This window comes from Microtus pennsylvanicus, chromosome 13, assembly GCF_037038515.1.
Source record: "Microtus pennsylvanicus isolate mMicPen1 chromosome 13, mMicPen1.hap1, whole genome shotgun sequence".
In the NCBI taxonomy this organism is placed as follows: Eukaryota; Metazoa; Chordata; class Mammalia; order Rodentia; family Cricetidae; genus Microtus; species Microtus pennsylvanicus.
The window spans coordinates 67,370,260-67,394,756 of record NC_134591.1 but is presented as its reverse complement, the minus strand read 5'-3'; the positions used below and the strand labels follow the sequence as shown (position 1 = coordinate 67,394,756).

At 52.9% G+C, this 24,497-nt stretch overlaps 3 protein-coding genes across 11 annotated transcripts; 2 read left to right on the top strand and 1 right to left on the bottom strand.

The window, feature by feature from the left end:
• Positions 1-1,743: 1,743 nt before the first annotated feature.
• Pithd1 (PITH domain containing 1) lies at positions 1,744-11,831 on the top strand. Its single transcript, XM_075945199.1, has 6 exons — positions 1,744-2,038; positions 2,525-2,568; positions 2,951-3,028; positions 8,373-8,477; positions 9,629-9,737; positions 10,943-11,831. Exons 1-6 carry the CDS (start codon positions 1,841-1,843, stop codon positions 11,042-11,044), a joined length of 636 nt encoding a protein of 211 aa, XP_075801314.1. The 5' UTR covers positions 1,744-1,840; the 3' UTR covers positions 11,045-11,831.
• Positions 11,832-14,914: 3,083 nt separating this feature from the next.
• Lypla2 (lysophospholipase 2) lies at positions 14,915-19,202 on the top strand. Its single transcript, XM_075945002.1, has 10 exons — positions 14,915-15,036; positions 16,466-16,571; positions 16,790-16,821; positions 16,914-16,979; positions 17,424-17,471; positions 17,560-17,630; positions 17,757-17,830; positions 17,906-18,007; positions 18,112-18,285; positions 18,362-19,202. The coding sequence occupies exons 2-10, from the start codon at positions 16,494-16,496 to the stop codon at positions 18,410-18,412; spliced, it is 696 nt and encodes a 231-aa protein (XP_075801117.1). The 5' UTR covers positions 14,915-15,036; positions 16,466-16,493; the 3' UTR covers positions 18,413-19,202.
• A 44-nt stretch (positions 19,203-19,246) lies between these two features.
• Gale (UDP-galactose-4-epimerase) lies at positions 19,247-23,760 on the bottom strand. Of its 9 annotated transcripts, none has more exons than XM_075944992.1 (12): positions 23,673-23,748; positions 23,386-23,508; positions 22,526-22,958; positions 22,038-22,163; positions 21,829-21,944; positions 21,470-21,583; positions 21,049-21,225; positions 20,678-20,791; positions 20,530-20,596; positions 20,371-20,456; positions 20,202-20,279; positions 19,247-19,646 (listed from the first exon to the last, which is right to left on the bottom strand). In XM_075944992.1, the coding sequence occupies exons 4-12, from the start codon at positions 22,156-22,158 to the stop codon at positions 19,326-19,328; spliced, it is 1,194 nt and encodes a 397-aa protein (XP_075801107.1). In that variant the 5' UTR covers positions 22,159-22,163; positions 22,526-22,958; positions 23,386-23,508; positions 23,673-23,748; the 3' UTR covers positions 19,247-19,325. The 9 variants fall into 9 exon arrangements, with proteins under 9 accessions (XP_075801107.1, XP_075801116.1, XP_075801115.1 ...); XM_075945001.1 differs by lacking the exon at positions 22,526-22,958 and adding an exon at positions 19,748-19,862 and having other exon boundaries at positions 23,673-23,745; XM_075945000.1 differs by lacking the exons at positions 22,526-22,958; positions 23,386-23,508 and adding an exon at positions 19,748-19,862 and having other exon boundaries at positions 23,673-23,760.
• Positions 23,761-24,497: the final 737 nt, after the last annotated feature.

The following is a 24,497-nucleotide window of genomic DNA, read 5'->3' as shown; positions in this document are numbered from 1 at the left end:
CTGAGCCATCTCTCCAGCCCCCTAAACAAACAGATGTTTAGGGCTGTATTTTATCAACTTAGTTTGGGCACTCCTGAGCAGCTGTGAAGGGAAAGGAATTCCAGAAAGTTCTATAGCTTTCTCAGCACCCTCTGGGGTTCCCCCTCTCTGGGTGAGGGAGGAAGAAGGTGCTCTACTTTGAAGACAAAATCCTTTGAGCTGGACAGTAGGCTTTCAATCCTTTTGATGTCAACCTACAATATGAAAGCCACCCAGGTGAGCTCGCGACTCAAGGTGGAAACATAAAGGTCCTTGAAATATCAAATGGGCAGGCATTAGCTCCATGGGGGTTAAGTCTTTGGCCCTAGACCGCACTTATAGTTAGTAGTGTTTGGATTTGGTGGTGGTTACTAACAATCGAATACTTCCCCTGTGTCAGCCACTCCTGACACTGAGTTGTCTTTTCTGCTACGGTTTTGAGACGGGCTTTTATGTGCCAGGGTGACCTTGAATGTGAGATTCAAGGTGAGAACCACCACACCCATGTTGAGTTCTTTTTTTTGGGGGGGGGGGCACGTTTCAAGACAGGGTTCCTCCGTTCCGCGTAGACCTGGCTTTCCTGGAACTCACTCCGTAGACCAGGCTGGCCTTGAACTCAGGTCTGCCTGCCTCAGCCTCCGGACTGCTGGGATTAAAGGTGGGAATTCTTGAGTCACATTCTTCCACCCCCTAGTCACTGTGACTACTGGACAGATATTATCGCGTCCCAGAACAGATGAAGAAGCAGTCTCAAACCACGGAAAGAATGGCTTCTCTCCCCAGTGTAACATGACCAGTGGCAGACCCAGACACTTGCACCCCAGGTCTGGTGGTGATCACAGCCTGCTATCAAGAAAGTAGCTATGTGCTATGGAGATGACTCAGTGGCTAAGTGTGCAGGCTGTGAAGGCACAAGGTTCAGAGTTCAAATCCCAAGCAGTCACGTAAAAGCTGACCATGGCCCTAGGTATGCAGCAATCTTAGCTTTGGAGTGTGGAGTCCAGGAGTTCAGTGACCAGTTAGTCTAGTCTACTAAATGGTGAGCTTCAGGTTCAGGGATTCTGCATCAATAAAATGGGGCTGGGCGCACCTTTAATCCCAACACTCAGGAGGCAGAGGCAGATGGATCTCTTGATTTTCAAGCCAGCCTGGTCTACACAGTAAGTTCCAGGCTAGCCAGAACTAGGTAGTGAGACAGTGACTCTACTACCAGACATGGAGGTGCGTGCCTGTAATCCCTGAATTTGAGACTCGGAGGATCAGGAGTTGAAGGTCATCCTCAGATATATAGGTCATCTGAAGCCAGCCTGGGTTCCATGAGAACCTATCTGTAAAGAAAATCGAAGGAAAAGGGAGAGAGAAGAGAGAGAGAGAAGGGGAAGAGGTGTAGGAAAGTAGGGGTAAAAGGAGGAGCGGGGGGGGGGGGTAGAAGAGAGAGAGGAGGCCGGCTGTGCTGTCCCCTGGGCCCCGCCTTATCCACCACTCCCGAGAAAGCTAGCCGCTAAGGACGAAAGTGCACGCTTTGGCCGGGGAGAAGAGGATTCGCGTCCCTGCCACGCGGTGTTCTCCGATGCCGTGGCGTCTCCAGCTCTTCAGTTTCCACGCCTGAAAGGTGTCACTTTTCCCCACCGCCAGCATCAAGCTCGGCGGGCAGGCGTCCGGTGCCAACCCCTCCCGGCCCCGCCCCCTGGCCCCCACGCGCACGCGCCGCACAGGGGCGCCTTTTACGACGCTTCAGTCGCTGCGCTTGGCGGCGGGCGCGGAGCGGAGCAAGCGCCGGTCGAGCGGCGGCTCCCGGGAGTCGCAGGCGGGCGGCGTCGCCATGTCGCACGGGCACAGCCACGGCGGGGGCGGCTGTCGCTGCGCCGCCGAACGCGAGGAGCCGCCCGAGCAGCGCGGCCTGGCCTACGGGCTGTACCTGCGCATCGACCTGGAGCGGCTGCAGTGCCTGAACGAGAGCCGCGAGGGCAGCGGCCGCGGCGTCTTCAAGCCGTGGGAGGAGCGGACCGACCGCTCCAAGGTGGGCGGCCGGGGCGGGCTCGGAGCCGCGGGGCCTTGGAGGATAGACAGGCAGGGAAACTGAGGCCCAAAAGAAGCAAGGTGGGCGTTTCTCCTCCTTTCCAAGGCGGCGAAGGCTGCTGCCTCTTCCTCTGACCATTGGTCCAAATGGCTGTCCGACGGCATCACCTAGCCTAGGGTCGCGACCCGTGTTTCCAGCCTGGAGCCCAGGACCTCTTTGAAAGCCATTTGAAGGCTTCCCAGAAGGATACACTTAAGCACCGGTCTTTCAATTCGGAGCCCGGGAAACCCTCAGAATCTAGTTTAGATAGAGGGTCTGTGGAGATTAGAACCCTGGCTGAGACTCAATAGAGCCTCATGCTCTTGGGTTGGGTGGTGGTGCAGGTCTGTGCATCGCATGCCAGTTTGTAGAACAGGGAGGCAGGATGCCTGACGTGGTAGGCTCTCGGCAGCAATTTGTTGCTTTCTCCCCGCCCCCCCCCCCCAGTTTGTTGAAAGTGACGCGGATGAAGAGCTTCTGTTTAACATTCCGTAAGTATTTCCTCGGTACTGGCCTCTGGCAAGGTAGGCTCTACCCAGTTGTCGCTTCAGACGGCGTCGTTCATTGGCTACGTCAAGAGTGCACATCTGTTTGCAGAAATGGGACAGATTACTTTGGTGGGTCTGAAAAAGAAAGCATCATAGCTTTTGTGTGTCTGTGTGTATGAGTAGAAATGGATGTGTTTGTTGAATTAATAACCGAGAAGTTGAGGTAAATTTCCTAGAGTTGTGGAATGACAGAATCTTTGAAATGGCTACAAGGGACAGGTAGTTAAATTGGGCTGAGAGAGGGGAGGGTCTTGCTCACGCAGGGTCTCGCGGCTTAGCGGGATTCGATCCCAGGTAGACAACGCTCTCGTTTGCATTCTGGCAGGTTTACGGGCAATGTCAAGCTCAAAGGCATCATCATCATGGGAGAGGACGATGACTCACACCCCTCGGAGATGAGACTGTGAGTATCCGGGGCCTTGGCCCTCGGGAACCTCCCACTTGTCTTTTCTCCTCTGCTGGCATTTTATTCCAGGGATGGGGAGACGGCACAGTGGGTAAGAACGCTTGCTGCACAAGTGGGGAGCTCGGGATTCAGATCCCCAAGACCCAAGTGAGGAACTGCTGTGGCCTCCGTGCTGTGGGGAGAGCGGGATTGCAAGGCTTACAGGGGTCAGCCCAGCTCCAGGTTCAGAGAGACCTGTCTCAGGGGAATAGGCGAAGAGTGCCAGGGGAGGGTCCTGAGGTCCGTCTTTGGCCTCACACGTCACACACAGATAGGTTGGTCCGGCTGGGTGTGGCAGTGTATACTTGTAATCCTAGCACTGAGGAAGCTGAGGCAGGAGGATTATTGTGAGTTCAGTGGATTGATCTGGGTTCTCATTTACATTGGAATGCATGTATTGCTTCCTGAATTAGTTATATATGGAAATGTTATTTAAGTTATATATATATGTATGTATGTATGTATGTATAAAAATATGAGCTTTGCTTTATTTTTGAGACAAGGTCTTATGTGTTATGTAGCCCAGGCTGGCCTTCAGCTTCAAACCCCTACCTCCATCTTCCAAATTACAGGTGTGTGCCACCATGCCCAGATGACTTTATTTATTTTCTTTTTCTTTTTTTTCCCAGATGACTTTTATTTTTGATGCAGGTTCTTACTGTGTAGCCCTGGCTGGCTGGGAACTCACAGAACTCTCTTTCTCTGCCTTCTGAGTGCCGGGATTAAAGGCACAGAACACTCTGCCTAACTGACTTTTTTTGTATTTTGTGGTTCTGGGGATGGACTACCAGGCCTATGAGTGCTTGGTACCTGCTCTACCACTGACTCTCATCCCCAGCCCAGTGACTCTCTTCGATGAAGCATCTCTAGGGCCAGCTGCTTATCTCTTTTCCACGTGCTGACTGTGGCGGCACTCAGACAGTTGGTGATGACTTTGCAGTTTCCTTAGTAACCTGCAGATTCCTCGGTGTTCCTTATGGCTGCTCTCGGTGCATAGTGACTATCTTTGTAGTGCTGTGCTGACATGCAGGTGCTCCATCTGCATCTGTTGACCTCAGGGCAAGGTTCCGGGGTCCTGGAGAGCTTGCTTTTTTTTTGGTGTCGCCTTCCTGAAAGAAGAGGAATGTCCTTAGTGATGCTGCGGAAATGTTAAATCCTCAGGACAGCTAGGAACAGAGCTCAGTCAACAAACTGCTTGCCTAGCTGGCACAAGGACCTAAGTTGCGTCTCTGACACCGATGTGATAGAGTGTGCTTGTAGTAATCCCCGTGCTGGGAGACGGGAATCCTGGGGCTCATTGGCCGGCAAGCCTCACCTAATTGGCGAGCTTCTAGCTAATAAGAGACCCTGTCTCAAACAAGGTGGGTGGCATTCCCGAGGATCACACCCAAGGTTGTCCTCGAACTGCCACACAAGCATGCAGACATAAATTCTCTCTCTCTCTCTCTCTCTCTCTCTCTCTCTCTCTCTCTCACACACACACACACACACACTAGAAGGGTGCAGAGATGGCTTAGTGGTTGAGCATAATGCCTACTTTCCCAAAGGACTCGGGTTCGATTCCCAGCACCTGCTGGCTCACAACCATTTCTTAACTCCAGTTCCAGGGGATCTGACACCTTTTTATGTCCTCTGAGGGCACCAGTTATACAAGTGAGGTGCACAGATGTACATGCAAGAACTCATACATAAAATAATAGAAAGAAAAAGAAGTGGCCACAGAGAGACGGTTCAGTGGTTCGAAGCACTTAATGTTCTTACAGGGGCCCCGGATCTGATTTCCAGCACTCACACCAGGTGGCTCACAGCTGCCTGTGACTCCAGTTTCAGGGATCCGACACCCTCCGATGTCCTTGATCACCTGTGTGCATGTGATACATACATAGAAGCTCATGCAGGCACACACAGATACACGTAAGGATTGCCTTGTCCAGCTCAAACGCAGGGGGTGTGCTTGCTATGCCATGCTTTGCTGAACCCATGGGAGGCCTGCCCCATTCCGAGCAAATGTGGAGGAGGAGTGAGAGGAGAGGAGGGAGGGGAGGCTGTGGTAGGGATGTAAAATAAGTAAATAATAAAAAAGTAATAAATCTTGATTTAAGCTAGGCATAATATCTCATACCTTTCATCCTGGCACTTGGAAGGCTAAAATAGGATTGCTGAGACTTTGAAGCCAACTGGAGCTATATAGTGAGCTCTGGGCCAGTTTGGGCTACCACATAACACCCCATTATAAAAAACAAACAACATTTTAAAAAGTTTTAAAAAAAAATTAAAAAAGCTTAATTTGGGGCTAAGGTTGTAGCTCAGCAGTAGAGGACTGGGCATGTGGGAGGTCCCGTGTCCAGTCCTTACCACTCCTGGAGAGGCCTAAAGTTCAGTTCCCAGTGACTACATTGGGTGGCTTGTAATCATCTGTAACTCCAGCTCCAAGGCATTAGACACCCTCTCCTGGGCTCCTTGGGCACACATACCGGCATGGCATTGACTCACAGAAATTCACACATTAATAAAATAAATCTTTAAAAGTATATCTCTGTGTTGAATCATTTTAAGGAAACTCGATGTTTGATCTGATAACTTTTGATACTTTTGGATACTTAATTACTGGGGAGGTTGACTAGCTTCAGTGCCTCTCTGGTTAAGAGTGTGGTCTGGGGCAAAGTGAGCTCATTTCACACTGTACACTGACTAGCTGCTCCATGAATTCCGGACACTGTTTATCTGTATGCTTTATTTTATGTGTATTTGCCTGAGTATGTAAATACGTATGTGTGCCACATGCGTGCAGTCGCCTGTAGAGGTCGGGAGAGTGTCCTGGATACTCTGGAACTGGAGTTACAGGTGGTTGTGAGCCGCCATGTGGGTGCTGGGAACCAAAACTGAATGCTCTTAATCTCTCCTACCCCATGGGTTTTTATTTGTTTATTTTTCTGAGGCATGATCTTTCTACACAACTCTGGCTGTTCTGGAACTCACTCTGTAGACCAGGCTGACCTCGAACTCACAGAGATCCGCCTGCTTCTGCCTCTGCTGGGAGGAAAGGCGTGTACCATCTGGCTCCTGTTTTTTTGAGAGAAGGCCTTATAACAGTACATGCTGACCTCTAACGCACTATGTAGTTGAGGCTTAAACTCCTGATCCTCCTGTTTCTGATCCCCAGGCGCTGAGATCACAGCCTCAGAAGCTTTTCTGTTCTTTTCTACAGTGTCTTTCCCCCATCATCTTACTGTGTAAAAGACTGGTCTGGTCTCAGTGTGTCAGCCTCCCGCGTGTTGGCATTGGATCCCTATGCCTGGTGATCCATATTTGTCCTACTGTGCTGTAGGATCCTAGAAGGTATTCCTTCTACCTAGCTGCATCCTGAACTAGTTAACCAGTCTCTCTCCATGCTCACACCCCCGCTCAGGCTCCAGTAATCTCTTCTCTATCCTTGTTTCCCTGAGGTCAACCTGTCTTGCTTCTAGGTATGTGTGAGAGGGAGCGTGCAGCATTTGTCTTTCTGTGTTAAGCTCATTTCACTTAACATCCTCTAAGCGTGTCTACACTGCATCAAATGATGGATTTTATTCTTTTTATAACTGAATAGCATCTGTGCTTACGTCACATTTCCTCCATTCATTCATCTGTTGATAGGACCGAGGTTGAGTCTTTGTCTTGGCCATTGTGCCGTGATAAGCAGCAGACGGCAGCAGGAGTGCAGATGGCCCTCCCATGCTCACTTCCTTTCCTTTGGATATTTGCTCAGTAAGGGAATTCTTAGCTCATGTGGTATTTCTATTTCCCTTTTGGTTTTTTGTTTGTTTTTAAGGATTTTCCACAATCTCACCCTAGCTTACATTCCTATATGCAGTGTTTGTGTGTTCCCCCTTCCCTGCTTCTTCGCCAATGTTTATTTCTTGTCCTTTGGTAGTAGCCTTTGTGAGAGGGTAAGATGATAGCCAATTTGCATATCCTTGGTTAGTGATGGAATATTTTTTTCATATTCTTGTTGGCTTCTTGAATATTTCCATTTTGTGGTTTTGAGACAGGGGCTTACTATATAACCCAGGCTGACCTCAAACTCGGGATCCTCCTGGCTCTGCCTCCCAGGTGCCGGGATTACCAGAGTATCATGGCGCCCAGGTGTGTATCTTTTGAGACCTGCCTTTTCAGCTCTTTTGTTCTCTAATCGGAGTATCTGCTCTCCTGTGGCCGACTTGAGTTCCCCCATGTGTAGTTTGGAGCACCTTGCATGTAGTTTCTGTCATTCTGTAGGATGAACCGTGGGTTTTTAACTGCAGTACCGCACTGCCTCATAACGCGGCTCGTGAACGCTCACTGTTATTACCCTGCTGGGGCTCATTCTTGGGAACACTTTGAAGCAAACACTTGCTTCTTAAATGACACACATTCTGCTGCAGTGAAATTATAGCCCCTCCTTTGTGGGTGTGTTAGTAAAATCCCTGGAAGGACATTCAGCTGAGTACTTCAGAATTTGTTAGGTGTTTTTTTGTTTTTAAATATTTTCTTTAGCTTACTGGCAGTTTAACTTTCCAAAGCCTGTTGTGAGTTTGTTGTCCTTTGTGTTCTCTTTTTGAAGTTGAAATCCCTTATTGTATTTTAAGAAAAATTGCTGGATATGTTGGCACAAGACCTTTAATCTCAGTGCTTGGGAGGCAGAGGCAGGTAGATCCAGCCTGGTCTACCTAGCAAGTTTCAGGACAGCCAGGAGACCTTGTCCCAGGGGAAAAAAAAACAGGAAAAGAAATATGATATGATGGTGTTCAGGTGGTTTTTGGACATGAAACCCGCTTGAGTGTTGGACCACCTGATCTTAACTGTGTGTAATGTTTCTGCTGAAGTGTGCGCTTTCCCATGAGTAAGCTGTCTTCACAGTTCAGCGTGGGCTGGATGTGCTGAATCTGCTCTTCTCCGTGCAGTTCCTGCATGTGACCCAGCTGAGCGCTCTGCTCGCTGCATTGCCTCTTGGGGTCTCAAGCCCTCAATGGTGCCACTGGATTGCGTGTGGTTCTCTCTACTTGCTGTTTTGTTCTCCCTCTCTTCTCCTCTCCCTCCTTTCTTTCAAGGTGGGATCTTGCTGTTTGCCTGCAGTGGCCCCGAGTGAAGTCCTCTTGCTTTGGGTTCCCTGGTAGCACTACCCCTTCCAGCTTTGTCGTTGGCCTAGGGATGTTTGTATGTAAATGCCAGTAAAATACCATTTTGATCTCCTTTTGACAGAACTGGGGCTAGTAGGGCAGTCAGTAGGGAGTTATAAAACACTGAGAGATAATGCCTGTTCCTTGACTTTTTTCCCCCTCAGGTACAAGAACATTCCTCAGATGTCCTTTGATGACACGGAGAGGGAGCCTGATCAGACCTTCAGTCTGAACCGAGATACTGCAGGAGAATTAGAGTATGCTACAAAGTAAGCGTGCGACCGTCCTCCACTCTCTGTCTCTTCTTCCTTTCATTTTGGAGAAGGGTCTTGATATATGCCCAGGCTGGCCTTGAACCTCAGTCCTTCTGTATATCTGTCTCCCCAGAGTGCCTGCTGCTTGCCCTGGCTATGCCATGGCTTGTCCTTGACTTGCAGCAAGCGTGCAGCCTGTGAGCTTGCTTCTTTCTTTGGCCAGTGTCCTGCTCTGTGAGCAGTGGAATTGAATTACAACAGCAGAGGAAGCTTGATCTTTGGCATGGTCAGCTTTTGGCAGAGATCAGTGCACATCACAGACTTGTTAACTTGGAAGCACTGGGCAGTCTCGGCTGAGCAGCTAGTATGGCTTAGCAAAGGTGTTTGCAGAATTCATCTGCAAAGTGGGCTTGTGGCAGACTTGTTACCTGTGCCTGCCTGCTCGCCCCCCCCCCCCCTTTTGTTTGTTTGCTTGTTTTTTGAGATAATATTTTTCTAGCTGTCCTGGAACTCACTTTGTAGATCAGGGTGGCCTCGAGCCCACAGAGATTCACCTGTCCTGCCTCCTGAGTGCTGGGATTAAAGGCATGCATCTCTACTACTTGGCCCCACCTGGTCTCTTCTTATAGTGTTCTCCAAAGGGTGAAGTCGACTTGATAAACATGGCTTAGAACCCTGCCTGGTCACACATCATTCCTATTTCTTGAAGTTAGGAGCATTATATATTCTTTTTTTTGCTTTTTCTTTCTTTTCCTCCTCCCTCCCTCCTTCTTTCTTTCTTTCTTTCTTTCTTTCTTTCTTTCTTTCTTTCTTTCTTTCTTTCTTTCACAGTTTTTCCACATATCCCTGGCTGGGCTGGAATTAACATGCCGACCAGACTGGCCTTAAACTTGTGGTAATCCTCCTACCTCTGCCTTCCGGGTATGGTGATGACATATGCCACTATGGCAGGTGTGGTTTTTATTCATTTTTCTGTCCTTGCCTTAAACAGGGTCTGGCAGATGCCTAGTAAGTGTTCACTGCTCCTAAGGAAACCGGGGTGAAGGACCAGGTGTCCTCTGATACTTGGCTGCAAGTTGGGGCTGAATTGTCATCTCCCCTGGTGGAAGGACGCATGCTGCATGGTCAACTGTGTCTTCTCTCCTTCTTTCTTTTCTACCCTCCAGGATTTCCCGGTTTTCAAATGTCTATCATCTCTCTATTCATATTTCGAAAAACTTTGGAGCAGATACCACGAAGATCTTCTATATTGGCCTGAGAGGAGAGTGGACTGAGGTAAGAGAGACTGGTAATGTGTGCGCACACTATGGGGCAGGAGCTCCAGGAGAAGGGCAAGTGAGGTATTGGCTGCTCCATCCACTTATAATTTTTTTCTTTTTTTTTTTTTTTTTTTGTTTTTCGAGACAGGGTTTCTCTGTGGTTTTGGAGCCTGTCCTGGAACTAGCTCTGTAGACCAGGCTGGTCTCGAACTCACAGAGATCCGCCTGCCTCTGCCTCCCAAGTGCTGGGATTAAAGGCGTGCGCCACCACCGCCCGGCTTTCTTTCTTTTTTGTTTGCTGTTTTGAGACAAGCTCTCACATTTAATTCTAGCTAGCCTAGAACTCATTATGTAGCCCAGGCTTGCCTGGGTCTCACAGAGATTCACCTGCCTCTGCCTCCTGAGTGCTGGCTTCTTAATTTTTTTTGATTTCATCATAACTTTCTTCATTGGATAGACTTGAAGTTTTTTGCTTTTCTAATTCATGTATTTTATTTTCCGAATATATTTATGTGTATATAGGTATGGGTAGCTTACAGGACCTTCTAGGAGTCATTTCTCTCCTTCCACCATCTTGGTGTCACATGTATAACTTAGGTCATCAGCCTTGGCAGCGTCACCCTTACCTGCAGGGCTGTCTTCCTGGCCCCGCTATAGGTATTATTAAGGGAATGGAAATGATAGAATTTCTATCAGTTCAGTTTTTTTTTTTTTTTTTTTTTTTTATTTTTCGAGACAGGGTTTCTCTGTGGCTTTGGAGCCTGTCCTGGAACTAGCTCTGTAGACCAGGCTGGTCTCGAACTCACAGAGATCCGCCTGCCTCTGCCTCCCGAGTGCTGGGATTAAAGGCGTGCGCCACCATCGCCCGGCTTCAGTTCAGTTTTGAAGTTTCAGATTTTCATGAATATTTTTGATACAGCGTGTGGGTGTAGTTCAGTGACAGCTTGCTTAGCATGCAGAAGGCATGGGTTCCAATCCATCACACATCCTTGGCTGTCTCTTGTTCTGGGCACCAGAGATAAGTTCCTTAGACAAGTTTCTGTTCTCACCTGGATTTTCTTGGCTGCTGGAAATCTTGGTAGTGGATTGTGGTCTTTGTTGGCTTCTCAAGGTTAAAGTGTCAGCGGAGGGGAGCTTCAGAGAGGATGTGTGGCGGGGAGGATCTCTGGGAAAGGAGGGCTCCCTGGCAGCCACTGACCTCACCGTTACCTTTGCCTGTAGCTTCGTCGGCACGAGGTGACCATCTGCAATTATGAAGCGTCAGCTAACCCAGCAGACCACCGGGTCCATCAGGTCACCCCACAGACACACTTCATTTCTTAAGGGCGTGTCCAAGCTCCCTCAGATGCACTGTGAGTGAAGATGTGCGACCACCTGCTGGGAAGGACTGAGGAGGCTCCAGCAAGAGCTGCCTGCCACAGCCTCGGCCAAGCTCTGTCTCGGGGTTGCTGCGGGAACCTGGCCTGTGGAAAGGGCCTAACCACCAGGAGCAGTGTGGGTGCCAAGGGCAGTGTTCTCTAAGGCACTACAGAAACGGGCTTAGGCTGGGTGCTATCTGGCAGTCCTGAATAACGTTTGCTTTTCCAGTCAGTGTGGCCATGGGATCCCAAGTGTCTTGTTGCTTGTGGCAGGTGTTTTGTGTGATTTGTCCGTTTTAAAAAAGAAGCTTCCTGGGCCGCAGGAATCCTTCTGACACCGAAGTTTAGTGTTTGTGTTAGCCATCAGGAAGATCTCCAGCTAGAAACACACGTCCCTGCTCGCTCCTCCTCCCTGTCATTGCTCAGCATTTGTGTCAGGTGCCCAGCTGGTGTCATATGTCATGCACGAGTGTCCCATGATGGTGGTTGGAAAGGAACGCATCTCTTGGCAAATGACTGCTTGGGGGAGGTCTCTTCCAAGCAGGTGGGAGAGCGTGGCATCGTTTCTCTGTGGGCGACCTGGATGAGGTGAGACTGAGTTACTAGAGATCACCCTCGGGACTCCTTGGTGTTTACTTGCTTCTGCCTTGTGTTATAAACTCAGTGCTCGGATCTGGAGACCCTGGTTCTTCTGTTCATGGCTTCTCTTCACTGTGACTAATAAGCTTCTTAATAAATCCTTGCCAGACTTACGGTTTGTCCTGTCTTCTGTGCTCTTAGTACTGTGAAACTCACAAGCAGATAAAACACCCATATACATAAAATCATCTTGGATGCAGGAGAGATTCTGGAGGCATCAGACGAAGTGAGGATGAGGCTAAGAACAATTCCTAACGGTGAGCAGAGATAGCACCTGGTGAGAATCTGAGTGTCAGAAAACATTGAGACCTGGTTTTCTCTAAATAGCAAGGGTTGGTAAGGGAATGCTGCTGAGTCTGGTCCTGGAGAATTCCAGGACGGCTCATGCTCGTCAAGGAGGATGCGCAGTTCTTGGTACAAGGTCTGCCAGTTGAAGCCTTGGTGAGAATCAAAGTTCTTCCAGAGCATGAAGGTTGTCTTCAGCCGCAGCCTGCTTTGTGGGGGGCATTCTGAAGACAAGCAGAGGGCTAGCGGGTGCGGACCCTTGCCTAGCATGTGCAGGGCCCTGGGTTTGGCTCCTAGCACCAAGATAAAGGCTATTTAAAAATTTGGATTAAGGGAAAATAGAAAGTTAACCTCAAAACAGGACCATGCAGAAGGTAAGAGTATTTGCTACTTAAGTCTGACAACCTTAATTGGGATCCCCAGGACCCAATTGAAGCCCGAAGCCATGGCACATGTCTATAATCCCAGTGAGACAGGCAGAAACGGGAGATTATCAGGAAGTGCTCAGGCCAGCTTGAGTGCGGTATCCAACACTGCAACCGAACAGACTGCCTCAAACAGGAGGTTTGCCTTTCATCCCAGTCCTTGGGAAGCAGAGGCAGGCACATCTGTCTGCTGTACATAGCCAGGTCTGAGAACTGATGGCTGAACTTGGTCTCTGCTGTGAACAAACAAGTACACACATGCACACAAAACACCCAGCGCCTCAGACACCAGCCCGTTTGTTCCCTTACTATGGGCTCACATGGAGCTCCTGGACCTGGGCCTGTAGGTTTAAAGCGTCCCTTGCCAAATTGCCATGTGGCCCATGTGATGAGCCTGCAGGAGGAGCTGCATTTTACCCACAAACCAGCCCAGCAGGATTCTAGGACTGCAGTCAGGGGACCACCCCATCCCCTTGTGTTCTTCTACCTTTTTTTGTTTGTTTTTCGAGACAGGGCTTCCCTGTGTAGCTCTGGCTGTCCTGGAACTCGCTCTGTACACCAGGCTGGCCTTGAACTCACAGCGATCCACGATCCACCTGCCTCTGCCTCCCAAGTGCTGGGATTGCAGGTGTCTGCCACCACTGCCTAGCTGTTTTCTTCTTTTATCCCCTTTCTTTTGTGACATCCACTTCCAGGTCTTTGGCTTGCTGTGGTCTCTTGATCCTAGTATTCCAAGTTCCATTTCCATGACCTTTTGACTCAAATACGAGAACAAATTGCTTCTTGGCCTCGAGGGAAGTGTTTTGAGCTTCCAAGCTTGAACTGCTTTGGGTTCATGGAAAAAGACTATAGAGTTGGTTAAACTGGGAAAAGGAGGCCTCAGTTGCTGAGGGACCCCTGTGACTCATTTCCTGTTTGCGGATCCCTACTGGCTCTCTCAGGGACTCAGTCCTTCAGTTCTGCTTGTCTCAGCCTGGACTCCAAGCCCAATTTCCACTTCAGCAGTGTGACTCAGTGGTGACCAAATGAAGTCCTTTGGTTCGCAGCTCGCAGCTGGTGGCATTCGGTACAACCTGCAAGGCAGCAGTCGGCAAGAACAGCATCAACACCGCTGGTGCTGCTCCATGGCAAGGACAATGTCAAGTCAACACACTGGCGGCCTACGTACTTTCCCAGGGTCCTTCTTCAAATGATTAAGGCCTCCTACTATGATCTTCTAGTGTTCAAAGCAAGTTTACATGGCCTCATTGGAGCTTAACAGCAAAATGACGAAACAGCAGGTGGTTATTATCATTTTATAGCCGAGGAAGCCGGTCAGGAAAGGCAGATTACAGTGTAATCTCGACGTTGCTATTCATTTACTTCCTTTCCTCAAGCCTCAGTTTCCTCACCTTTAAAGATAAGCGTGGAGGGCTGGTGATCTCGGGTCTTTTCAGGTCATGGTGTAGGACAGCATCCATGATCCAGTGAAACTGGAATAGGGCTTGAGAACCAGTATAGAGGACGAACAAGAAGAAAGATCTAAAGTATACAGGTGTGTAGTTAAAGGCATTCAATCCCAGCACTCAGGAGGCAGAGGCAGGCAGATCTTAGTGAGTTCAGGGCCAGCCTGGTCTACAGAGCGAGTTCCAGGACAGGCATGACTGTTACACAGAGAAACCCTGTCTCCAAAAATCAAAAACAAAAAAATGCATTCACATTTTTTTTTTTTTTTTAGTTTTTCGAGACAGGGTTTCTCTGTGGCTTTGGAGCCTGGAGCCTGTCCTGGAATTAGCTCTGTAGACCAGGCTGGTGTCAAACTCACAGAGATCCGCCTGCCTCTGCCTCCCGAGTGCTGGGATTAAAGGCGTGCGCCACCATTGCCTGGCCATTCACAAGTTTTGTGAGGGAAGCCAAACTCTGAGATGTAAAAGTGTTCCACTACAGTGACCATTTTACTTATGTATACAATGCTGTGTGCTGGAGATGTAAGCAGTAAAGTGTATCTTAATAAAACCAAATAACCCGGGCTGTGGTGGTGCACCGCCTTTAATCCCAGCACTAGGGAGGCAGAGGCAGGCAGATCTCTGAGTTCGAGGCCAGCCTGGTCTGGTCTACAAGAGCTAGTTCCAGGGCAGGCTCTAAAAAAACTACAGCAAAACCCTTTCTCGAAAACAAAAAGAAAAAAATAAAATAAAACCAAATATTGGTTAATACCCAAGACCACACACACCTGGAAGTGTGCCCTGCCCTATAGGGATGGGAAGACGCCCAACTTTATGATAAAGAATACTGTGAAGACTGTCTCTCCTCCAGGACGCAGATCGACCAGGAGCGCTGGGCTGGCAGAGCGTCTGGGAATCCCCTGTCGTGTCCAGACGCTGCAGGCGGCAGCGTCGCATCACAGGGAGTGGTCCCACTGTGGGCAACATGGCAGCCCCTAGCCAGGAAACCCGGACCCGCTTCCGGATTCCGTACCACTGGCCAGGCTACTTCCGGCAGCGCGATGGCTGGGTTCCCGGGACTCGAACGGAAGTTCCGGCGGGGGCGGCCGAGGGGGTCGAGTGTGTGTCTGTGCGGGAGAAAGGGGAGACTCGTCCGACCGGTTTCGGAAGCCCCTGGGAGTGAGGTACCCAGCTCGGCGTGCGGCGAGGCTGCGAGGGTCCCGGGGCGGCGGCGGGGAGCGGCTGGAGGGTGCTGTCCAGTCCTGGGACGGCGGGGCCAGGGGCTGCGCGCGTGGCGGGAGAGCGGCTGCGCGCTGGGCAGTGAAAGACCCCATTGTGGGGCGGAGGCTCCCCCGGGTCAGTGCCCCTTTGTGGGCGGGTGCGAGCCCTGGGGGCAGGGTAGAAAATGCCACTGTAGGGATGTTATGACCCCGGGTCAGGACCCAAGTTCCCACTGTGGAGAATGGGAGACGCCGGGTCATCCCATCTCACCCTTTGGAGAATGGGAGCCGGGTGTAGGTGGGAGTTCCCAGAACGGAGGAGGAAGGGGATCCTAGCTTAAGGCGGCAGGTGCATCCTTCCTGTGTGGGAAGAGGATCCTCAGGGTCAGATGCTGTGTGATCTTCCTACCTTGAAGAGGGGCAGTCGGGGTCAGTGCTGGAAGGTGGGCGCCTGCAGGAGGGCGGGGCGCCCTTAAGAAGACACTTAAGGGGCAGGTAGCGGAAGCTTCCGGAGTTTGGAGGATGCTAAGGATGGGGAGGGGCCAGCCAGCTTGATATTCTTTTGTGTTGGGAGTCGCAACACCTGTTCATTTGGAGACCCATTTGGAGTCAGTGGCAGCAGCAACAGCAGGTAGCCCCGTGGAGATGGGAAGGTCTGGAGCACAGTTTGTCGTGGAAGATGGCAGAAGGGAGTTGTTAGGCTCTCATGGGACCTGGGTGGCTTCCAGAGGCCCTAGGAATTTCTTACTGAGCCAGAAACTGCTGTGAAGACTGGATAGGGTGGGTGGGACTGAGTCTGTTTCTCTGGCATTTTCTTTCCTTCGTCTCTTCTAGGGCCAGGACTCAGGGAAAGAGGGGCTCCAGGGTTCCAGGAAGGGATACCTGGGACTTTGGAAGGCTGCCACTGGCTCTCAGAGGCTTATGGGGAAAAGCTGCAGGAAATGCCCTGCCTTTCCTTGTCCCCTCTTCCAACCCCTGTGTCTGTCCATCTGTGCCACGCTTGAGCTCTGGGGTTGGGTCAGGACCAGGAATGTGAGTTCTAGACCATGAGCATGGCTGCCCATGCTTCTCAACTTTGGGATGATGCCAACTTTCTTCCTTGGTTTTTCAAGACAGGGTTTCTCTGTGTAGCCTTTGCTGTCCTGGAACTAACTCTATAGACCAGGCTGGCCTCCAACTCAGAGATCCGCCTGCCTCTGCCTCCTTAGTGCTGGGATTAAAGGCCTGTGCCGCCGACACATGGCAAGGGACAATTTTCTGTCCCTCTGCCCCAGACTTCTCTTTGCTGGTGTTTTCTCTCAGCTCAGAATCCAACCCTGGTGATGTGTGGCCTGTGGGGGGGCTTCTTCTCTGGCTTGACTTTGCTCTTAATCTACCACCTTCCCTTGCGCAGGCCCAGCCTGCAGGGAGCCCTGCAGTGTATGTGTGGTAACACCATGTCTGTGCCCCTGCTCACCGACGCTGCCACCGTGTCTGGAGCTGAGCGGGAAACGGCCGCGGTAAGGACCCTGGGCCAGACTTGTGGGTGGCAACTGGCTGTAGGCAGTGTGGGAAACATGGAGGTGGTAGTATGAGAAGGGACTAGCCTGAAGCTAGGAGGGGGTTAATAATCTGTTGGCTCCCACCTTGATCTCCCCAGGTCTGGGGGGCGGGGGCGCTGGAGTTGGAGGGTCTAAACGGGGACCTTTCAATTCCATTGTTTTTATTTTTTTCCCAGGTTATTTTTTTACATGGACTTGGAGACACAGGGTGAGTGGGCTGAGGGGTGGGGTGCTCCTTCATCAGGTGGGGCTGTCCCTCGAGATCCTTTCTTTACCCGAGCCTCTTCCCCCCTCCCACAGGCACAGCTGGGCTGACGCCCTCTCCACCATCCGGCTCCCTCATGTCAAGTACATCTGTCCCCATGCGTGAGTGTCACCCCAACCGGAGAGGGGCTAAGGGGTGGGGTGTCCTCTAGCCCTAGGCCTGGCTCTTTTCATCAGCTGCCTCCTGGGGCTTGGGCTTAAAGCAGTCAGGCCTTGTTCAGTTTTATCTCCGTAGAGCCTTAGGAATGGGCTCCAGTTTCTGCCTTCACCCCCAAGGCTTCCTAGACCCAAGACCTCCTAAACCGAGCCTTTTCCAAGTACTCACCCTCTGAGCTGGACCCCATCACCGGGCAGTAGTCTCTGCTTCTCCATCCTTATCGCTGATGCCCCAACCACAGGCTCCAGCCCCACGTGGCAGGTTGCCGGGCAACACTTGAAACACAGGCTCTGCCTGCTGGGAGGGGCCCCCAAGGGCAGCTGTGCCCATGCCTAGGCTCTCTACCGATGCTCTGTCCCTCCTGAGACCCCTTGGCCACCCCTCCGCAGGCCCAGGATCCCTGTGACACTCAACATGAAGATGGTGATGCCGTCCTGGTGAGTGTGGAGCAGGAAAGAGATGGCAGCTGAGGTTGCTGCAGGGGCTGGCCAGTTCTTCCAAAAACTGCCGCCTCTGCTTGCCCAGGTTTGACCTGATGGGGCTGAGTCCAGATGCCCCAGAGGATGAAGTTGGTATCAAGAAGGCAGCAGAGAACAGTAAGGCCCCAGCCCCCCCTTCGCATCCCCTCCCCACTCTCCCTTCCCGAAGCACTGGGCAGTGCCTGCTTGCTCACTTTAAGCCAGCAGCTTCCTCCACCCAGTCTTGCCCTTCCCACCCCCCAGTCAAAGCTTTGATTGAACATGAGATGAAGAACGGGATCCCTGCCAATCGAATCGTCCTGGGTGGCTTTTCGCAGGTGAGGCGGTTGTAAGGGGGAGGGGCTGGGTGTGTAAGCTGTTCCCTCCTGACCCCATCATTCTCTTCTCCCCAGGGCGGGGCCCTGTCCCTCTACACAGCCCTTACCTGCCCCCACCCTCTGGCTGGCATTGTGGCATTGAGCTGTTGGCTGCCTCTGCATCGGAACTTTCCCCAAGTGAGTATCCGTGTCAGCCCCTCCCCTCCTGAGGGTCCCTGTAGCCTGGGTGCTGTGCTGTGCACAGCACTGACCTTGACTTGGAAATTCTTTCTGGCCCACAGGCAGCCAATGGCAGTGCCAAGGACCTGGCCATCCTCCAATGCCATGGGGAGCAGGATCCCATGGTACCTGTTCGGTTTGGGGCCCTGACAGCTGAGAAGCTCCGGTCTGTCGTCACACCTGCCAGGGTCCAGTTCAAGACATACCCAGGTGTCATGCACAACTCCTGTCCTCAGGTCAGTGGGGATGGCCTACTCCCATGCTCTCCCTCCTCCCTCCAGCAAGGAGCCTCACAATCTCCCCTCATCCCAGGAGATGGCAGCTGTAAAGGAATTTCTGGAGAAGCTTCTGCCTCCAGTCTAATGAGTTGCTGGCTCCCATTGTGGTCCCCCAGCTCACCAGGGACCCCGCAAACAAGCAGTGCACCATCTTGGATCTGAGCCGGTCGAGCCCCTGTCCTTTCTCTTCCCACCCTGTCCTCTTCCCACAGGCCTCTGGGTAGGTGGCCAAGACTGGCCAGGCCTTCCTGCTGGCCTTGGCCATCTGGAAGTCAGCAGCAGGGGTGGGCTGCTTTCTTCCCCACTTCCCCAGAGGTGGGCCCCAGCAGCAGTATTGGAGGGGCTGTAGGCAGCGGGAGAAAGGGGCCCAGCTGCTGACCCACTCACTCAGGACCTCACTCACTAGCCCCGCTTTGGGCCCCCTCCTGCGACCTCAGGGTTTGGCCCGTGGGGCCCTTATGGGCCCCCCACCCCAGTGATTCTGCCCGGATAATCGTCTCTCCTGCCTCACTGCAGCTGCTTCTCTGTCACGAATGTGTCCATGACCCGGGGCCCTTGCTACTGTGGGCTGCCTGCTCTGTGCAGGCCAGGCAGTGAGGAGGTAGAGTCCCTCAGGGCCTCCCCTCAGTCCCTCCCCCAGGGGGGCTGGGCCCTGCCTCCCCATGGCCCTTCCTTGCAGGCCTGGAGCCTACAGGGCTGAATCGAGGTTCAAGGGCCCCCTGCCCCCTGCTGTCTCACCCCCACTATGTCCCCACTCTAGGGCCAGGGAGGTGTGGGGGGAGTTGTGTCTTGTCTTCTGTCTCCATGTGGTTTTAGGTGTTTTTCTTGTTTTGTCCTGGATTCCGATAAAATTAAAGAAATTGCTTCAACTCTGAGGCCCGCCTGATGTGGTGTGGGGTGACCATCTGTGAGACTCTGCCCCAGGATAAGAAAACGTTTTTATTTTAAATACTTTGGAAAACTCAATCATAGCAGTATAAGTTAGTGCCTGGGAGAGGCTATGGTCCCAGACCCCTGGCCCTTGCAGGCTTTAGGGGTCCCATGAGCTCCTGGACCCTGGAGGAGATGGGCTGGAAAGACCCAGGCTTCTTCCTGGTTAGTGGAGCCAGGCAGAGGTTGGCCTGGAGGGCTGAGCAGGCAGCTGGCATTTGAGGTAGGGTGGCCTCAGCTTGGCCCCAGAACATAAGGGTACAGGGTCCTGCGGAGATTGGGAAGCAGGCAGTTGCTCCTCTTCCTTTCTGGTCCCTGGTAAGGAGGTCCTCAAGCCTGTGCCCCAAAGCCTGCCGGGTTCTGCTTCTGCCAGCGCCACAGATCTTCACCTGTGCAGATATAGGTGGTCAGAGCTTGCCCGAAGCCAGCCCAGAGCAGAGTTGCCCTTTCTAGCCTATTGGTCACTCTTCCAGGAGAAGCAGACACTCACACATCCTGTCCAGCCCCAAGGCTGCTGTCCAGCCCAGCTCCTCGTGGGCCAGGCTGGGGTTGGCATAACAGGCTGCCACGTCACCTTCCCGCCGTGCCACCACCTTGTACGGGATCTGTAAGGAAGGTAGTGGATGCTTAGCTGAACAGGTCCTGGGCCTGAGGAACTGTGAGCGAGAGCTGTGGCTATTTATTTATTTTTTTTGGTTTTTCGAGACAGGGTTTCTCTGTAGCTTTGGAGCCTGTCCTGGAACTCCCTTTGTAAACCAGGCTGGTCTCGAACTCACAGAGATCCGTCTGCCTCTGCCTCCCTAGTGCTGGGATTACAGGCGTGCGCCACCACCGCCCGGCTGAGAGCTGTGTCTAGAGTATCACCTAGCTCTCAAGTTCAAGGTGGCCGGAGGCGGAGGGTGTGCTGGGGTGTGCTGGGTGCCTACTGCGTGGGTGGGACCTACCTTCTTCCCCGAAGCCTTCTCCATGGCTTGGACCATCTGCAGGACAGAGTAGCCTGTGCCTGTGCCCAGGTTGTAGATCTGCCCAGGAGAACAGGGGATGTTGGATGGGGTGTCTCATCCACCCCACATTCGCCCTGGGTTCCAACCCTTGCCCTCACTGGCTTCCTACCCGGCAACCACATTGCTCCTTCAGTTTCTTCAAGGCTGCTATATGGCCCTTTGCCAGATCCACCACATGAATGTAGTCCCTTACACCTGTGGAGGAAGCGGTCGACGGAAAGTTTGCCCTCCTCAGTCACCCCCCTTTTCCTCTGACTCTTAAGCTCACCTGTCCCATCCTCTGTGGCATAGTCATCACCAAAGACATTCAGAGCCTCTCGTCGCCCAATTGCCACCTAGGGCAGAGGTCAGGTCAGCTTCCTCAAGGGCCCTGTACCAGCGGTACTCCAAGGTACCCTAGGAGTATCCCTCGTTACCTGGGAGACATAGGGCATGAGGTTGTTGGGGATGCCTTGGGGATCCTCGCCGATGCGGCCCGAGGCGTGGGCGCCCGTGGGGTTGAAGTACCGAAGCAGCACCGCGTTCCAGGCCTGTGGTGCAGGTCAGACAGTGGGGCTGGGGCACACGCAGTGAGTCCCAGCTCAGTCCACAGCCGTCTACCCCAGCGTGTCCATTCTCAGTTCTCTATGAATGAGTGAGGGGTGACACCTGCGTACCAGCTGCTGTAACCTTATGCAGGGTAGTGCCACATCTGAGCCTCTGTCTCCTTGTGCTGGGAGTGCCCAGGGTTCCAATCCTGGCCTCAAGGTGAATGGGTGGAATGAGAGCTGGGGCAAGAGGGCCTCACCGAGTCTGCCCTGCACAGGTCCCGGATCATCTCCTCAATGAAGAACTTGGACTTCCCGTAGGGGTTGGTACAGCCCCCGGTGGGGTGGGCCTCATCCAGAGGCAGGTACTGGGGGTTCCCATAGACGGTGGCTGAGCTGCTGAACACCAGGTTCTTCACTCCGTGGGCCCTCATGATCTGGCCGTGGAGGGGAAGGTCAGTGGCCTGCGCCTCAGCAACTAGTCCCATCTGTTACTCCACCCCAGCAGGTGGGGCTGAGGCGAGGGGCAGGCTCAGTTACAGAGAGGGAAACAGGCTGGGAGGTAAAGAAAGGCAGGTGTCTAAGATAATACAGCTTGGGTCATTCTTCCACAGGCCCTACTGTGGCCAGCATGCCAGGCCGCCTGGGACCCAGCTGGGGTCTGTGTCCCCTTCCTCTTACCTCTAAAAGCTGGATGGTCCCTGTTAGGTTAACTCTATAATAATCCAGAGGTTTCTGCACTGATTCGCCCACAGCCTTGAGCCCAGCAAAGTGGATGACGGCCTTAAAGCTGTGCTGCAGGGGTAGAGCAGGGGTCAGAGGAGGCTCTGTAGCCTTGGTAACGCTCCTCCCACCTGCCAAGCAGCAACCACCTTTGTTTGTTTGTTTGTTTTGAGACAGGGTTGCTCGACATAGCCCTAGCTGACCTGGAACTTGTTATGTAGACCAAACTGGCCCCAAACTCACAAATGATCTGCCTGCCTCTGCCTCCCAAGTGCCGGGTTTAAAGGCGTGCGCCACCACATCCAGCTAGCACCCACCTTCTTAAAGAGGTGCTGTAGGGCTGCCTGGTCCAAGATGTCCATCTCCTCAAACTCCACAGAGCGGCCTGTCAGTTCTTGGACCCGCCGCAGGCTCTCAGGCATGGAGTCCCCTCCTGGAGGGCAGGGAGAGGCTGTCAGCATTAGAAGATGGGGTCCTGGACACAGCCCCTCCAGAAACCACTCACTGCTTCCCAGTCAGCGCTCACCACGAATGGCATTATGGAAGTTGTCGATGACCACGGGTGAGTAGCCTGCCTCCAGCAGCTCCAGGACTGTATGGCTGCCAATGTAGCCAGCCCCACCTGTGACCAGCACCTTCTCCGCCATGATGTCTGGTTAGAGAACATAGAGTTTCAGAGGTGGCTGAGGGTGTCCGCTCAGGGCCTCCCTCAGGGATGCTGGTCCCCTAACGTCACCTCAGAGGATGCACTTGTGGGCCCTAGTGTAAGGAGGGGCTCCGGAGTCAGCCCAAGGTCTGACTGGATAACTCGCTTTCTGGCTATTTCTGGTTGAGGCGTCCCTACTCTCTAGGCCATAGCTTCTACTCTATGACTAATTTCTGCACACAGGCCATGTGTTAGGAGAGCCCAGTGAAGTGGTTTAGGGGTCTGCCACCTTATATGTAGGAGTCAGACACGTCACACAGTCTAGTTCCCACTGATGGGGTGGGAAGAGGGGCCTTTTGAGGACCCACCTCCTGCCTCCCTGTCTGGAGAATTGGAAGTCCTGGGCAGAAGAGTCCGTGGCTTCAGGATTAGAATGCAAGAATTTGAAAAACTCAGGCCCTCTCCCAGAAGCAGAAGCTTCCTGGGTTTGGTGACTAAAGCCTGGTCCTCCAACAACCCTTCCCCTTGAAGGTCAGTTGGCAGGAAGCAGAAAATGCAGTAAATGCCTTCAAGGGTGGGGTCCTGAGCCAGGGCAGCCAAGCCCAGCTCCGAGACTGCAGTACCAGCAGCCCCGGAGCTAATGGGGCTTCTCCACCCTGGGGCAGCCAATAGCTCAGCTTTGGTCCGGCCGGATCACTTCCCGGCTAGAGGCAACATATCCCGCCCAATTTCGGGCAGCCGGTGTCGACGTGGATTTGGCCCGCACTCCACTGCCAGGTGTGCATCCCCGCCCTGAGCAAACTGCTGTGCGGACAGAAAGGAAATCCACACACTGAGGCCTTTCATTCTCGCGATCTGGCCTGCCCATCTCTCTCCAGGCTGCCCCAAGTGGCTGCTGGGGTCATTCTGCTACAACCCATTGGACTGGGCGCCCACTGCGTGCCAGAGTTACTACCCCGCGCTCGTGCGTTCCTCCCTCCCCCCAAGTTCCCCCCACATCTCGATGGGGCAGGTGTTTCTAAAGCACTTGGGTACTAAGGTCAGGATCTGGAGGCAGTCTGCCCGGGGTCACAGAGTAGTGAGAACTGGGTTGGATGGGAGTCCTAGCCTTCTTCCCTCTCCTCCCCGCTGCTCCCGCTCTGCGCACGGACTCGGTGTAGCGGACACCGAGGGTCCCTGGAGGCAGAAAGGCTGCTCTGAGGCCGCTCCGCTCCAGTCGGGAGCTGACCTTGGTCAGTTGTCCCCTCCTCAGTTTTCCCAGTCTGTACAATGGAGAGGAGAGGACGCTAGGCACCAGGAGCCCGGAGGCGGCTTTTGGTCCTGGGCTGGGAGCGCGAGCGGGGAGCCGGGCCTGGAATGAATGGGTTCAGGTGGACCCCACTACGGCCGCGGGAAACGAGAGCAGAAGGGGCGGGCCTGGCTCTGTCTCGAACACGACCCTCTTGGAACTCCCTCGCTCCCCGCCGACCACAGACCCTTCCGAGCCCCCTATGCCCGTTATTCTGCTACCCAAACCTGCTGAGGATCCCGCGCTGGCTCCGGGTGCCGCCTCTCGCGACCTGCGCGGCGGCCCCTTTAAGAGCTGACAGCCCAGTCTGGCTACGCCCCCTTCACGCCCTCCAGGAAACGTGTCTACTAGGTTACCTGCTCTACGGCGGCTCTGAAGGGACAAAAGACCTGCACAGCCTTCAGCCAGCTACGCACCGCAGTGCGTTTCCAACGAGGGCGGAAGTGAGGGGCGTGGAACGTCATCCTGTGAGTTGCAGACTGCGGAGGAGAAACGGCCTGCACGGTGGCCTTCCTAGTCGTCATCCGTGGCAGCTGCACCCCGGATGATTGCGACCTGTTCCACTCTGAGCCGCTGGCTTCCGAGTTTCCGCTCATCTGCCAGCCCTTCGTCGGGCTGTGCTATTTGGAGGGCATGGCTGGCCCGGACTGCAACCTGGATCCAAGCCCACTTTGGAAAAGAAAATAAAACCCTGGAGCGAAAAGAACCTTTAAATCCTCAGTAGCAATTGCTTGCCCATCACTGAGCCACTGCCTCCCTCCCTCCCCCAAAAGTGTGTCTGCACCTCTCCACCATATAGCGATTCAAGACACAGTTTTGTCTCTGTTAAAGAGGCGGGGCTGGAAGATGGCTCCGAGCACTTTTTGCATTGAACCTGAGACCTTTTCCCAGTACCCACATACTGCCTATTATTCCCATGCCCGCTCTGGCCTCCGTGGCCGCCTGCACATTCCTGACGTTCTCGCACGTATAAGCAAAAATAAATCTTTTCTGGTGGCACAGGGCTTCAATCCTAGCACTTGGTAGGCAGAGACAGGCAGATTTCTGTGAGT